Source organism: Hippocampus bargibanti, linkage group LG14, assembly GCF_051943395.1.
Source record: "Hippocampus bargibanti isolate YZ-2025 linkage group LG14, ASM5194339v1, whole genome shotgun sequence".
Lineage (NCBI taxonomy): Eukaryota > Metazoa > Chordata > Actinopteri > Syngnathiformes > Syngnathidae > Hippocampus > Hippocampus bargibanti.
The window spans coordinates 146,766-162,963 of record NC_142747.1 but is presented as its reverse complement, the minus strand read 5'-3'; the positions used below and the strand labels follow the sequence as shown (position 1 = coordinate 162,963).

At 47.9% G+C, this 16,198-nt stretch overlaps 1 protein-coding gene across 3 annotated transcripts; it reads right to left on the bottom strand.

Annotated features, from left to right (window-relative positions):
- Positions 1 to 41: 41 nt before the first annotated feature.
- Positions 42 to 13,456, bottom strand: ano7 (anoctamin 7). Of its 3 annotated transcripts, XM_089013047.1 has the most exons (25): positions 13,350 to 13,456; positions 12,470 to 12,823; positions 11,734 to 11,821; positions 11,479 to 11,536; positions 9,888 to 10,018; positions 9,692 to 9,799; positions 9,478 to 9,614; positions 9,183 to 9,240; positions 8,681 to 8,791; positions 8,444 to 8,609; positions 8,228 to 8,318; positions 8,034 to 8,130; positions 7,797 to 7,940; positions 6,973 to 7,110; positions 6,810 to 6,908; positions 6,393 to 6,495; positions 3,198 to 3,309; positions 2,886 to 2,940; positions 2,713 to 2,810; positions 1,675 to 1,826; positions 1,375 to 1,580; positions 1,156 to 1,298; positions 974 to 1,064; positions 710 to 829; positions 42 to 634 (listed from the first exon to the last, which is right to left on the bottom strand). In XM_089013047.1, the coding sequence occupies exons 2-25, from the start codon at positions 12,526 to 12,528 to the stop codon at positions 482 to 484; spliced, it is 2,718 nt and encodes a 905-aa protein (XP_088869173.1). In that variant the 5' UTR covers positions 12,529 to 12,823; positions 13,350 to 13,456; the 3' UTR covers positions 42 to 481. The 3 variants fall into 3 exon arrangements, with proteins under 3 accessions (XP_088869173.1, XP_088869171.1, XP_088869172.1); XM_089013045.1 differs by having other exon boundaries at positions 2,713 to 2,940; XM_089013046.1 differs by lacking the exon at positions 12,470 to 12,823 and having other exon boundaries at positions 2,713 to 2,940.
- Positions 13,457 to 16,198: the final 2,742 nt, after the last annotated feature.

The following is a 16,198-nucleotide window of genomic DNA, read 5'->3' as shown; positions in this document are numbered from 1 at the left end:
ATACTGCCACTTGCGGTCGACCAAAAACCACACCCAGGCGGGCCAGGCAGGCTCAGCTTGCCAATTTTACCTGACAAACCCAGAAAAGAGTTCAACCGTGAACGGTCGTGAGGCACCGAATGGCCTCCCTCCGAGGAGGTTTTCAAACCCTGGACATGTTTTGGTCCTTTGCGTCCGGCCGTGGAGCAAAGGAAGGCGTAGAACAATTTGGTGCACAAAACAAAAACAAGAATCATATCCTTCTTTATACGAGTAGCAGTACATTTGCCTCCAGATTTTCAGCCTCGTCAAGAGTCTGCATGCGCGCAAGAGCTGTCAACAGCCAAGATCGTCCCCGCCAGGCTCTGAGAGACATGGCTCGTGGCGCTCCATCTCAGTCGTGTCTGGTGGAAGAACGGCGATGGCGTAAGAATCCTTACAATGATCTCGCCACCGTCTCCACGATGACCGCACAATGTCCCGAATGTCCAGTGAAAGGTCTTCAGCAGATCCCGGGCGGCTCATCGGCTTCTTTGGAGATCTTCAGCACGGTGTCCGGCGGCAGTGAAGGAAGCGGGGACGGGCGAGATTTGCGCTGCCGAGGTTCACCCGTCCAGTCGCTCGTCTGTGTCGGAATCATCGTCCTTCCCAGAGCCTACGGACGGCAAACGGCACCTTGGGAACAAGGCCCGGAAAGCAATATTCCGTCCTGATTTGAAAGGCCGCTTACCTGGTTCTCGGCGAGAGCCTCCTTGGCCATGTAGTGCTCCCTCTTCATCTTGAGCTCCACCTCCACGGGGATGTCGGGAACCATCATGTCGATGAGGCGGCCAATGACGAAAACCACGTGCTGGGGAAGGAGCAAAGAGCCTTGAGACTAGGACCCACGGCTCCGCAATCGCATCCGGTCGCGACCGCACTCGCCCACGCGTGGCAACACGAGGACAATGGCCGTGCCGTTTCTCGGCGCGCCCTCGAGAAAAGAAAGACTGACCTCAAAGATGATGACGAAGCTGAGTCGTATGGCCAGCAGGTGAAAGTATTCGGGCAAATACTCTCCATTTGGGTCCCTGAAGCCACGGTACCTGAAGATGAGCTTCATGTGAGAAAGCTGTCTCGTCGTTCATCTCTGGGCGGTGGAGATGGCGCGCGCCGGAGTTGTTCCTTTTCCCTTACCTGCATGTGAATCTGTGTTCCAGACTGTGGTTGCGCGGCGACGTGGCCAGGGTGAAGTTGATGAACCCGCTGAGGTTTGGATCGCGGGTGTAGCGGTAGTACAGGCGAGGCAAGAAGGATGACGTGAAGGCAATCAGTAAGGCCTGGAGATCCAAAGCCCAGAGTTAACCGATGGGCAACCGCAGAGGGCCAACGTCTGTGAGGATCGTCTGCTCGTACGTTCACGAGGACGGCCGTGTAGGCAATGAACTGCAGGATATCCAACCAGATGCCGATGTCCTGCGCCCGCTCCACCACCGGTCGCCGATACTCTGTGACAAACTTTTGCGCGTCCAAACGGATTTCCACCCAGTTGTTGATCAAAGCGAAAAGAGGAGCCAAAGGGCACGCCGCCACAAAGATGGTGATGAAACCAAACTGAATGACTGACAAGCACAAGTGGGAAGGCGGAAGCGATAGTGAGATCCCTGATGAGTCTTTTGGTGATGCTCCGCCGGATCGCAGGGCGTGGCCACCTACCCATCTCCAGGTACTCGCTGAACAGCCCCTCGCAGAGCAGGAGCTGGTAGTCTGCCTCCCAGGGACAGATGCCCTGCTCGGTTCCTTCCTGCTCCTCGGGCTCCTTGGCCTTCTCGCTTCTCTTCCTCTTCTGCCACCACGCCCTCAACTTCCTAGCGAGCCAGGGACAAACTGTCAGGCAGGAAACGAACGGCCTGACGGCGGCCAAAAGCCCTTCGAAAGAGGCCCCGTTGTTTGGAGGAACCTTTCTTCGTTTGGGTGACGTGTGTGCCGGGCTCACACGGGTCGAAAGCAACTGATTTGTCAATGTTAGATACGAGGAGAAGGTTTCTTCAGCCATTTCCTGGCTTTGGTGAGGTTTCTTCGGCCGTCATCTGTACTTCTTTGAAGGTGTCAGACGTTTCGCTTCTTATCCAAGAGGCTTCATCAGCCAACTAAAATTGGCTGGTAGTTTTGGCCCTATATATATATATATATATCCCTACAGTCCAGACGTGGCGGTGCCAGTCTCCGCTATGATAGGTCCCTGCTCTCCGGTTGGGGGGAGCAGAGGACTATTTCCTGAGGCTACACTGATTACTTCTATTGTCCTGCCTGATTATGGGGTCTACGACTGGCCTTCAGAATCAGAAAACCTTTATTCGTCCCACAATGGGGAAATTTGCAGTCGATGGGGTGGGGGGTGAAAGGATAGAAAACAAGATATTCTGAGCCTTATTGCCCCATTTGCTCTGGTATCAAGAGACTTGGTCAGCAATTTTAGTTTGCTGGATCAGAAGCGAAATGTCTGACACCTTCAAATGTGTACAGATGACAGCTGAAGAAACCTTCTCATCGATGGACTGAGAGCTTACACAGACGCAATGTTAGATCCGTACGGACAAACTCTGGCTCGTTATCGTTCATGGACACACTTGGCGCGGAGGCGGCATTCGGGCTCAGTGCGAATGAGCTCAAGGAGCTGAATGAGAAGAGTCGGGTTCAGCGACGTGCTCTAAGGTGGAAGTTCTACTGCGTTCACTTGGCGTTGAAGCTTACGGGCAGACAAATTCCTGGATGTTGTTGATGAGCTGCTTTCCCACCATGATGACGAGCAGCTCCTGGGCCAACTCGATGAGGCAGCCGCCTGCGCCGCACTGTTGCCACAAGCCACAAAGTCCAACGGTTAGTTTGAGCCGTGGGAAAGGCCGACGACGGCGATCGGCACTCACATCTTCATTGCGCACTCCAAACAGCGTGACGTACTTTCCCGGGTAGCCGATGAATCTGCGCACGAGCCAGAGAATCCCAGTCAGGCTACTACGCCAAGGCAACTTCGCTGGCAGCGGCAACCCCGACTCCCGCCCAACCCCTCCGAGAACGCGTCCCTGCGCTATTCGCACTACATGGAAACCGCAAAAGGCCAAGGCCACCAGCCGAGGCTCGACAAGCGAACTCATGCTCACTCGGAAAAGTGAGCTAGAAAGAAGGCCCGGGTGGTCACAGGACAATTGGAAGACATTTTTGTTTTGTTTGTAACTTACCTGCCTTTGAAGAAGGCGATGTACACCGGAGACGAGTAGAAGTTGACAAACTGGAACACGAAGACTTTGAGGATGAACATGTCTTCATATTTGGTTTGAGTCCGATGCATTTCTGACCCACACGCAAGCACCACCAAAGACACACGCACACACACACACACACACACGTACGGCACATGCGTGGTCTCTTTTAATAATAATAATCATAATCATAATGATGACGTCTGTGTAGTTTGTTGAATAACTACATGATGTGGAACTTGGTTCAGAAGTGCGTCTCCAGTCCGGATCAACGTTTTGAGAACACTCAGGTTAAACTACTTGAAAGTCTCTACGGCACCAAGAAGGTACTGCGGCGCCCACCCAGGCCAACCGCTGACGCTTCAGTCGGCGCTTTTTAACTCCTTCACTGCCAGATGTGCAAAAACGTGGCCGCTCCAGTGCCAGGGTTTTTGTCATTGTCACTGCAATTGCAGGACCCACAGAAGATTGACTCATAATAATACATTGAATTTCTAAGCGCCTTTCAAAACTCTCACTTTACAGTCACAGGAGAAGTTTTTCTGTGGGTGAACAGCGGCAGCCACACGCGTCAGTGTTCACTCAACCCGGAAGTAACTCAAATAGATAGCGAGCTAGCTAGCCAGCGAATAGACAGCCAATAGCTAGCGAATAGATAGCTAACAGCTAGTAAATAGATAGCTAATAGGTAGCCAGCTAGCTAATAGCTAGCTAGCTAATGGATAGCTAGCTGGATAGATAGTTAATAGATAGCCAGCGAGCTAGCTAATAGATAGCCATCTAACTAGCTAGCTAATAGATATCTAATAATAGCTAGCTAGCTTGATAAATAGCAAATCGATAGCTAATAGATAGCTAGCCAACTAGCAAGCTAATACCTAGCTGGATAGATAGCTAATAGCCAGCTAGCTAGATAGATAATAGAGAGCTAATAGATAGCCATCGAGCCAGCTAGCTAATAGATAGCAAGCTATTTAGCCAGCTAGCTAATGTATAGCTAGCTTGATAGATAGTTAATAGATAGCCAGCTAATAGATATCTAATCACCCTTCTCCCTAATAAATTTGTACACAATTATAATGAAGATGGTCATCTCTTGGCAAAGAGGACGAACACCAGAACACCATCTAATAGGTAGCTAGCTAGCTTGATAAATAGCAAATAGATAGCCAGCCAACTAGCTAACTAATACCTAGCTACCTAGCTGGATAGATGGCCAATAGCCATCTAGCTAGCTAAAAAGTTTTTTTTGGTCAGAAAAACTTATTTGCTGCTAGTGCTAAAACCCTCCAAAATCTGTCATCAAATTGTGAGTTTTAGCATGACACGTGATTAGATCACTGGTCATGCTAAAGCTATTTAAGCATCCTCTTTCGGATGGCTTCCAAATAGTTTCCAGTCTGTAAAAACACATTGAACTCATTCGCTGTTTTGGCTGTTTTGTGCTTTGGATCCGAATGGCTCGTTTGACTCTCAATTGTCGTTGTGGAGTTCAACTCCTTTTGGAGTCGTGCTGTGGCCGCATGCTTGTTGTTCTGGTTGTTGGGCACATGAACCGATCGCTTTGTGGCTTGTTTGTAGCTACTAGCTAATAGCTATCTATTCGCTGGCTATTAGATATCTGTTCTCTGGCTAGTGGCTAGCTGTTCGCTAGCTAGCAATCTCTGCTAGCTATCTTGACTGAACGATGGCCCGTGCGGCTGCCTCTGCTCACCCACGGAAAAAAAACCTATCCTGTGACTGTGAAGTGTCCTTGAGAGTTTTGAAAGGTGCTTAGAAATGACTGATGCCTAGATCATTTGATGGCAGAGTTGCCCATTACTATCTTTGGTGCCTGCCTGCCTGCCTGCATTATTTCATTTTATTTCATTATTATTATTTCATTTCATATTTTATTTTATTGCAGTATTTCCAGTGTCTGAAACTCATGACAAAAAGTTAGCGGAAACCAGGGCAGACAACTCTGAAAAGTTGCCTGGCCATCCATAAAGTTGCCCCATTTTTCGCAACTTGAAACACAAAAAGACGACTAATCTGATCGCAAATCAAACTATAGTTGCAAAGTATGTATTAAGGATTGTTTTTATGAAGGATGTACCTATATGTAGGGGGTTAGAAACGACCTCTGTTATTGTATGTTAGTCGATTAGACTACCAAGTCAGGAGAGGGCGCTACGCGCCTGTGAGTGAAACAGAGGAAGGCGATGTAGGCTCAGCTCACGCATGCGCAGTTGTCATAAATGCCGTTGTGTGAAGCTGATTAACACGGTTGTCTCGTGTCGTCTTTCGTCGTCGTTCACAGGTATTCAAAATAATAAGTGTTAGACATTCTCAAGATGTTAAAGTAATTGGGGACTTATTGGGCGATGCTAGATATGAAACCTTGTTTTGTGGCTTTGATGAATTTGGATTTTTGGATGTCAATTGTAGTTCCCAGTACAACACACACGAGCGGGCAGACGTGCATAAGCATGTGCGAATGTGGAGGATATATACAATGTATAGATGTTGAATGTATAGATCTACACATGAATGTATTCTGATATTGAAATTGCTGAATTGATGTTTTGATGAGTAAATGGTCATAAATGCCGTTGTGTGAAGCTGATTAACACGGTTGTCTCGTGTCGTCTTTCCTCGTCGTTCACAGGGCTACCTGCTTGTGACACGTTTGGACCGACTCACGTATCCCCTAGGCCTGAGGCCGGTTACATATAGCACAAATGCTCCCTTGCTTAATTGATGTTAAATCTCCCTTACTGATGATTTTTGCTCCAGTTGTGGTTTGTCTATAGACTGTTCGGCATGTTGCACAATGCAATGTTTACGTTGCGTCGTCGGCTACAAGCCACGTCAACTCCTCTTTCCACCATGCTTTTAATGTACATTTACGTTTTGTAGCGTCATAAATGTTGTTAGCTTCTTTTGAATCTTTCTTTTTTTTTTGGTCTGTTTTTGAAAAAGTTGTCGGCCACCCAGGCGGAGACGTTTTGTAAGTTGTACACCGGACATAAATGCTGCGCAGGCGTTATTTCAGAAATGGGTATTTCTACTGTTACTGCGGTTTGTAGTGATTTTTTTTTAAGCAAGCCTTTCGGATCCAAGGTGAAGCGGCTTCAATGAACAACGACATTGTGACTGCGGACGAGGTAAACAAAAAACAAAAAAACTCACCCCATCTGGTGAGGATGTGTGCCAGGGAGATGTAAACGCGAGACAAGATCAAGATGACCAGCAAGTTCAATACGGATCCTGTCAGACTGGCAATCCTGGCGGCCTAGAAGCAGACGGCGAGTCAAGGAAGCTGTCGACAAGGACCGAGACCCTCGGGAGTAGGCTTCCAAATCCTCTCCATTTGAACCCTTTGACAACCGACACCAAAAGCTTCCTTTGGGTGTTTACAGCAACAACAATTGAGTTTGCATCACGCAGTGGAAATGCCTCTTGATGGAAAAGTGACTTCCTAAGAAAGTTTGAGGAATGGTTCGTTTCGGGTTGGGACACCCCCATCTATTGTTTGGGTAGCTGGTCGTTAAAGGGTTCAAGCAACACCTTGGTCACTTGACGGCCGTTTAGAACATCGACTCTCACAGAGAAAATGAAGAAGCTGAGGTTGGACTTGGAGATGACGATACTCAGGATGGAGCGGTACAGGATGATGGCGATGAGGAACATCAGGACCACCACCACCTGCAAGCAGCCAAATTGAGCATCTACGCCCCCTTTTGCTTTCCAAAGACCCCCAAAGTCTCACCATGGTGACAATGATCATGCAGCCGGTCAGCACTCGGTTGAACCGTTTCTTTGCAGGGAAGTATGGTTCCTCCGCGCCCGTCAAAGGGTTCCTCATTGTCATGGGCGCCATGGCCGTGAACTCGGGTCGCGGTCGCTCCTGCCAAAGATGGCAAAGTGTGACGGACAATGGAGGTTACGCAGGCCAATTCCGCCTCAGGTAAAAACAGGACGAAGCCCTTCCTTCCGTGGGGGCAGACCGGGACAAAGGACCTGCAGAAATATTCAAATGGCTGCGCTGTCCTTTGTTTTACATCGGATGACTACCTGAGCTACCAAAGATGACATTTTTGAATCTTTAGGATTTGTCTGCGTCGACAGATCGGATCCCACCACCAAAGACGACCGTCTACAACGCTTGCGTCATTCCCACGCTCTTCCATGGGACGGAGTCACGGTCGGCCTTTGTTAAACTAGAAAAAACAGTAAATCCTTGCCGCGTGGGGCGGAGCCACTGCAGCCTGGGCACTTGGTGAAGGGACAGAGTACTCAACACTAACAATTCTGCAAGTGGGACAGGAAGGCTTTTGCGACCGCAGCTACCCCGAAGGTATCCCACAGCTAGACAACTAATGTCAGCAGTGGAAGCGACGGCAACACTGAATAATTCAAGCAAACCCGCCAAATTAAAATATATGTGTTCAACTTTAGCCAAAGAGGAGGAAAGTCGGGGATTCCACCAGTCTGCCACCACCCACTTGTTCTCTTTTTTGGTTTGCTCATGTGACAGTTTGCATGAGGCCAATTGTGTGTTGACCAGTTGTGGTCCAGGTGTGCTACGGGTACCTCTATGTCCTGGAAATCGGTGCAGTCCCAGCGGTGGGACAGAGATGAACATGTTCTCTTCCAGTACTCCAAAAATGTGACAGCCCACAAGGACATGAAGACACTGAGAAAGACCGTTCCCCCATTGTCAAAAAGAATACCCGCCTATAGGGAAACCGCCAGAAAGACAGAAACTAAATCAGGTGATCAGTCAGACAGTTAAATGAACAAGCAGAGAGGTGATCAGACAGGGAGAACCTTGAAGGTGACGCAGATGCTGGAGTAGTTCCAGTAGGAGCAGATGTTGCAGATGGGACACATCACGAAGCTGCCGCCACTGTTACATAACTCCTTTCTACAAATGCAAACGCACACACAAGAACTAAAGTGAGTGACTTCTGATTGTGTGTGATGAGAATGTTGTTGTCAAAGGCGTTTCTGTGTCTACACACGCTGGAACATCCGTGGTCATCAGCCAAATACCGGTCAGGAAGACTACAGTCCCCGCAAGCGAAGCTGGCACCAACCATCCCGTGTAAAAGCCTAAAGATCATTACCATGGAAACATTGGCCCTGTTACCATGGAAAAATCTGCTCAATAGCCTTGGATATGCTCACCCAATAAGCATGAAAATACTCTGTTATTGTGGAAATGTTTTTGGAATTACCGAGCCAGGCAAAGTAAAGAGCTATCTTCTCTCCAAAGTACTCCCGGATGTGGTCCAGAGGTTGGTACCGAGCCCAGCAGGACCACTGAGCCCAGTACCCGTACAGGATTTGCCTAAGTGCCAGAGAATCAACGGCCAGTGGGGCTTTGGGCAGTTGGAAGTGACCCTACAGGAAAGACGTGTGTGATGGGGTGCTGGTCGTTCATGGAATTTCGACTTGTTCTGGTGGAAGCGGACCTCGTGGAGCGGGTACGCCGATGTGAAGACCTGCTCGCTCAGCAGACGGTCGATTCCCACCTCGCCTTTGGACACTGAGCCGTAAGGAGTTCGAGCCAGGATTTCATACAGCTACAGGAAACGCACACTCATGCACATGCGCACGCACACCACACACACACACACACACACACACACCACACACACAGCAAGTCTGTTCGCCGCCACCAGTGACAAACGTTGTCGTTGCTGTTTATTTGACATCTCCGACAAAGGCAGAATACTCAGGCCAAACTATTAGCCAGAATGTCTGTCGACCCAGCCCCGGTCCCACCATATTGATTGATTAATTTTGACAAACATTCTGAAAAGACCTTGATTACAGCAATGCGTACGTGTGAGCGGATTTATGTTTGCGGAACAGGCGGAGTCCTGTCCGCCTGCTGACTGAAACATCCTGACGTCGGTTGGTCACCCACCCATGCAGGATGTTATTCACAGGAACAAAAACGCAACCACTCACTACTTGATGTCTTTGAGTGGTCTTGAAGAAGGTGTCTCTGTCCTCACTGCCCAGAAACCTGAAACACAAACGCGCTTCCATCAGCTTACGTTTGACCAAGTCAAGTCACCCTGTGAGTCCTCAACTATTGTGACTCTTGTTCTGACAGCTGTCCAGACTTGTGACGTGACTTCAATTCTGACTCCTGCTGATTCTCTTGATCTGACATTTGTCCCAATTCCTGCTCCAGTTCCTCCTCTAACTCCCATTCCGTCCCTTCGTGTGACACCAAAGGTGTGCAGTGAGGAATTTGAACCTCTCGAGCTTGTTGGTCCGGAACTGGCAAGTGTAGAAATCCGGCGGTGGATTTGGTACGTCTTGGGCCAGCGGGTTGGGCAGCGACAAGTACTGGAGCACGCTAGCCGACCAATTGATGTACGAAGTATTGACCACCTGCAGGACCGAAAGGTGTCAGAAGACGACCAGGGAGCACATGTCCACCTGTCTACCGGTCAGGGCGCTGCCCTCACCTGCAGGGGCACTCGTAAGCTGATTTCCTCAGCATAGTAGCACAGGACACTCCAGGGGGCGCTCAGGAGGACGAAGCAGATCCTGGTCTTGGTCTGGACCACGTCCCTCTGGATGCCAGAGACATAGATCATAAAACAATAAATCAAACGGCGCCAGTGACTGGTGCAATCATTTCATGTAGCCCATTGGGTTCACCTTCTCCATCAGGAGTCCTGAGAATCTCAGTTTACTCAGGAACGTTTCTCTCCACTTGCTGTGACCGGGGTTCAGAGCCTTGCCGTCCTCCACGTTGGGGTTATGAGGCTCCTCCCATGCCAGAACAAAATCTGCCCAGGGGTTACACAGCATCCGCCATTGACATCACATGGTTTTAATGACAGGTCATTCCACCAAATGAGCACCTTCTCGTTTTCGTCGAGTGAGGACTTTCCATGTCACCTGACCTCCTTTCAGTAAACTCAAAGCAAAAACTCAACTCAAATGACGACCAAAGCTCAACGCCAACTGTTAAACACATCTGAAACGCAATACAGGGATACCTTGGCTTACGAACTTAATCGGTTCCCAGGAAGTGTGTGTTAGGCGAAAAGTGTGTATTCCAAACATTAATTTCCCATAGGACACCATTAAAATGAGAATAATATGTTCCCAGGTCCCCATAAAACATAATTTTCAACTAAATAAGCCTTAAAACTACACACAATATACCTTATAATGAAAGAAATAAACTGTACGATATGATAAAGTCCTTTTATTTACCTTTGTGATGGTCGTTGATGGCTTGATGGAATGGATAGCTTTTTGCATAAAGTCTCTCAAGGAGCTCTGGGTTGTACATCTTAGAAGTTGTGATATTGCAACAGATGCAGGCAGACACACTAGAAACATCATTAATAGCTGGTTCCCTTGCTTGTATGATCTCTTCAAATTGTACAGATGGCTTGTGCGGGTTATTTGTGGAACCTGATTGATGGGATTTTTTAACCTCACAGTCTACACTCGGCCTTTGACCTATCAATAAAGTTGAAACAAGTCCAAATTTCACTGTTTTCTATCCATCTTCTCACCTTTTCACTTTTGTGTTTTGTTTCAAGCTCTGTCATCTCCCTTTTGTGTGTGTGCGTGTGTTTCTGTAACCCCTCCCCCCGCTCACTGCTGCGTGTGTCCCCTCCCTCCTCTACCACGGATCTTGACCAATCATGTGCGGCTTTAACCAAAGACTGGGGGTGTGAAATAGAGGGGAAAAAAAGCCGGCTGCCATTTCAGGAGCTCCAAGAACCGGCTCATTCGCGAACGAGACATCACTCATTGTGGCGCTCTGTGTATATCCCGAAAAATAGTTGGTATGCCAAGATTATATCCTGGCGAATTTAACGTTCGTAAGGCGAAACGTTCGTTAGCTAAAGCGTTCGTAAGCCGAGGTATCACTTTACGCAAAACTGAACACCCCGAATGTTGAGGGAATCTCAATGGTAACAATGCCGGTTACCACTGTTTGATTCCAATGGAACAGCCCAGCCCAGAACACTCGACTTGGTCGGACAGGGGCATCCGGAACCTGATAAACTACAAACAGTAATTGTCAGGACGGTTCCATCCGAGGGGCCGTCCTTTTGACAGGTGCAGTCGCCGGACCACATGCGTGTTTTTAGCCTTTTCCCAGGGAAGGCGCGTTCGGTCTCGCTTTCTTGATCCTGGCTGCCAGAGATGTTGTGTCTCGTCAAACACGGACTAAGTCACGCCTGTTTGTTCAGCTAATATTGACGCTAGCATATCTTTGACTCACCAACACGAGTCGATCCGTCGCTAAATGTATTCTTGTCCCGCGGCGGCTCAGCAGCATTCTGGGAGGCGTACACACTGGCGTTAGGATCATTTTTTTGTTCAGCGTCAACATTATTTTGGGTGACCAACGCTGGTGACTGACTTCCTGCTCTTACTGAGGCCATAGTTGTTAGTGAGCTGCAGAAAGGTGACTTTTACCCAGCCGCAATCTTTACATTCATTGCTCCAGACTTGACGATGAAGGATGAAAAGTTACCTTGGCGATGCTGCCATAGGTCACGTCTGTCTTTGTTTCCAATGTGATCAGGGTGTTCACCTCCTGATTCCCTCGCATTTTCATCCTCCTGAAACAGTAGAAGTCACTGGTACATAATCATAATTAAGATCATCTGGATTGGTCCAGTAGCATCTGTTGAAAATACTCGGGCAATGCGAGACGCGAGTATTTTCTCGGCTAGTTGGAGCCACTCTGCCACGACACTCCATTGCTGACAAACTCTTCCCAACTCTCTGGAAAAAGGATGTTCAGTTCCTGTGACTTTTGCGCTGTCAGGCAATCGGCATTGCGCTGATGCTAATACAAGAACAATCGAGCAAGTCATGCAGTGAATCTTCAAGAAATAATGAAGAAATAGAAGAAATAGTGTGGTGGTATTGATCACCGGCAGTTGGGCAATACGAGGTCACAAAAATCCGACAACCGTCAGGACATTCCAAAATCCACGTTGAAAATGGGCTACGAAGGTTTCGCAAGTCAAGTCAATGACAAAAGGGGAGAAAACGGAACGATGTCCGCTGGTTTGAGGGTGCACCATCTGAGAGCTGCGACCTGAAGGAAGCTGCTAAAAGGGATGGTGAGCAGAATTCCTAGGTCCTAGGGTGAACAAAACAAACCAACGCGGCCGGAAGAACCGACTGCACATCAGTGATTTGGAGCTTGTCATCCCTTGAAAGGTCGAAGTAATGACTAGCCTTAGCTACTGCCAATGTACCCGTGGTAGAATGGACCAGCAGCGAGACCTAAAGTGCGCTTGGACTGTTGGTTTGGCATCGGTTTCGTGCAGTCAGCAAGCGAGTCTTGAAAAGGACCCCTGTCACTTTTTCTGTTTGCTGTTTCTTGATCACACGATATAATCGCCTCGCCTCTCGCCTCTTCCTCCTCAGGAAACTGAGGTCTTTTTGGGGTTCAGGGGTCACTCCTGGAAACTTTCTATGACTCTGTGGTCGCTTCAGCCATCCATTACGGAATTGTCTGCTGGTCTGGCAGCATCACCGCCCGGGACAGGAAAAGATTGGAGCGCCAGGTCAAGAGGGCCACTTCTGTCCTGGGCTGCTCGCTGGACTCTCTGGAGAAGGGGGGCAACAGACGGATGCTTGCTAAACTAAAAGCTATGATGGACAGCCCCTCCCACCCCCTCATACCCACCCTGACAGCACCGGGTAGCTCCTTCAGCCAAGACTTACACCCATGCTGTGAGAAGGAGAGGTACCACCGATCATTCTTACCGACTGCTGTCAGGCTTCTCAATTATCACATGTGCAAAAAAAAAAAAAAAACTGGACTCTTGTACTGTAAATATGTGTTGATGCAATACAGCTACATATATCAATATACCTTTCTTGATACTTGCACTATGTACAGTTTTTTTATGAAACAGTTTTGCACATTTACAGTATACATCTCAGTCTGCTGACATTTTTTACGATGCTTAGAATATATTGTTTTTCGAGCCTTTCACCCCCCCCCCCATCCATCCCCCTTTCAAAGTGCTGCTGTAGACCGCACATTTCCCCATTGTGGGACCATTAAAGGTTTTCTGATTGTGATCATCAACGACGTCAACAGGATGTCAACTTTCCTGCAAAACTCACCCGTGAGGCAGTCCTCAAGACGTGCCGTCTTCCCCTTGACGAGTCCCGGAACCTTGTGTGTTGGTGTCCTGCTGCACTTAGAAGCTACTCGATGTTCTCACTCTGCCCTCCTATTCACAACTATCTGTGTGTGCTTGGAGGTGGTGGGGGAGGGCGAGGGGCGCCTGAAGCTGCAGGTCTTATTTGTGATTGGCCCTCCAGTGGCCCCACCTTGTTAGGGCGTGAGTGCAAGTGAATGAAGTAGTGATGGGAATTGCGGCTCTTCTCAGAGAGCCGGTTATTTTGGCTGGGCTCACAAAAAGATCCGCTTTTTAGGCTCCCAAATGGCTCCTCAGTTGACAGTCGTGTTAAGTTCATCCTGTCTACTTGATATCTAATTTACAACAGAGTCTTTTCTTACAGAGAGTGATTTTTAGGTGTTCAATTACCTGACACGTTTCGGCGTATACTTCCGCCGTCGTCAGAGTGTCATGACTCTGACGAAGGGTCTGACGCCACTCTGACGAAAAACACTCTCTGTAAGAAAAGAATCTGTTGTAAATTTAAAAAATGGCTCCTCAGTTTGTTTGGTTTTTTCGGTTGCTTAAATGAATTAACTACCAAAAATCATGTAAACGTATGTGAAAATGAATTACTCATGTAAAAAAATACACTATATAAATTATTTTTATTTATATGGCTTGATTTATATGTGCGCAGAATTAGTGGATGTTAAACTTTCACTTTCCCTGTGGTTACTCTTGCCTGATGATCAGCTGTCACTCATTTGCTTTTCATATTACTAATGCTATCATACCAACTAGCAAAAAATAGAATCGTTGGATAATAATAACAGCATAATGTGATAAGATTTGTCCACCTGTCTACCTTTACCCCCTCCCCCTTCTCTTCACTGCTGCGTGTGTCTGTAATTCTCCCCTCCCTCCTCTACCACGGATCATGACCAATCACGCGCGGCTTTAACCGAAGTCCGGGGGCGGGGAATAGAGCAGAAAATAGTCGTCTCCCATTTCCAGCTCCTTGTTAGGAACCGGCTCTCTTTGTTTATTTCAGAGATACGGCTCTAAGAACCGGCTCGTTCGCGAAAGACACATCACTCGAATGAAGTGAATAGCGAGCGCCTCTTTGTGCTCACACCAAGAAAAACCTCAAGTTTGAAAACATTCCAAGCAAGAAAACTCAGCTGGAGATTCCGTCGAGAGCAGCGGCTCGTGTTTTTCTCAACCACAAAGTCGTTTAACCTTCACGCCAAAACATTTGGACAGAGCAGCGTTGGGGGAATAGTATTTTATCTTGTTTTTATTTTTGTGGAACGTTCCCCATCCAAAGAAAGATTCTTTTTGTGCTTCCATTGGAAACATGCATCTGCTGTGATGCGGACTTTGTACCGATCTGTCGTGGTGAAGAAGGAGCTGAGCCAAAAAGCCAAGCTCTCAATCTACCGCTCGATCTACATTCCAACCCTCATCTATGGTCACGAGCTACGGGTTGCGTCCGAAAGAACGAGATCCCGGATGCAAGCGGCCCAAATGAGCTTTCTCCGTCGGGTGTCCGGGCTCTCCCTTAGAGATAAGGTGAGAAGCTCGGTCATCCGGGAGGGGCTCAAAGTCGAGCCGCTTCTCCTCCACATCGAGAGGAGCCAGATGAGGTGGCTCGGGCATCTGATTAGGACGCCTCCCTCGTGAGGTGTTCCGAGCATGCCCCACTGGCAGGAAACCCCGGGGACGACCCGGAACACGCTGGAGATACTATGTCTCCCAGCCGGCCTGTAAACGCTTCGGGATCCGCCGGGACGAACTAGAAAAGTGGCTGGGGAGAGGGACCGCCTGGGCCTCCCTACTGAAGCTGCTGCCACCGCGACCCGACCCCGGATAAGCGGCAGAAGATGGATGGACATGCGAGGACTCCGCTTCTTTGTACAGATGGTGAATTCTTTAATGTGATTGCACTTGCATCCTGAATCACCAATGACACCACAAGTACAATGGGACCTTGGCTTACAAACTTAATTGGTTCCCACACAGAGTGTGGAAGGCGAAAAGTGTGTATCCCGAAAATTAATTTCCCATAGGAAACCATTAAAAACAGAATAATCTGTTCCAAGGTCCCCATAAAACATCATTTTCTACTTTCCAATTTTCTAAGCCTTAAAACTACACCACATATACCTTATTTTATGTATAATAAATGTGCTATAGTATTATGATGAAATAAACTGTACTGTACAATAAAGTCATTTTATTGACGTTTGTGATGGTCCTTAATGGCGTGATGGAATGGATTGTGCGGTTTTCTTAGCATTAAACACTTGATGAGGAACGTAGCCTTCTTCTTTCACCATCGTGAGGAATGATCCCTTGTAGGTGCCTTCTCTGCGATAATTTGACCTAGTTCCTCATCAATTGTGTTCTGTTTAGCTGGGTTTTACATCAAGTGTACAGATGACTTGTGCGGGTTATTTGTGGAGCCTGATTGATGGGATATTTTAACTGTTTTCTATCCAATTTCTCACTATTCTCACAATCTCACGGTAACTGGCGGGTATCTTGTCATTGGTTGCCATGACAACAAAAATATAATTTATTTGGACTTTGTACACTTTGTAAAAGTGTTTAATGCTTCTAGGCAAACCTTTATATGTGTGTTTTTCTTAAATCGTCTTCGATACTTTATGTTTTGTCACGATCACTTCCGCTTCCGTGTCATGTGTTTCGATAAAAGCGAGTAAGGCGAGACAGACGGAAGGAGACTAATGCGAGAGAGAGACAGAAGCAGAGCAACTGCTACATAGAGAACGACAGTCTCAAGTCTACGTCAACGTTTATCTACTTTCGGTTAACAAGGTGCAC

Bases quoted from the DNA above. Each gene is read 5' to 3' on its own strand.
- ano7 (XM_089013045.1), bottom strand. From the start codon at position 12,528: ATGCCAAACCAACAGTCCAAGCGCACTTTAGGTCTCGCTGCTGGTCCA. The intron at 9,241-9,477 runs GTTCAAATTCCT...TTTGTGTTTCAG, and splicing joins CGGACCAACAAGCTCGAGAG to GTTTCTGGGCAGTGAGGACA. The intron at 8,792-9,182 runs GTGAGTGGTTGC...CGTTTCCTGTAG, and splicing joins CCACTCAAAGACATCAAGTA to CTGTATGAAATCCTGGCTCG.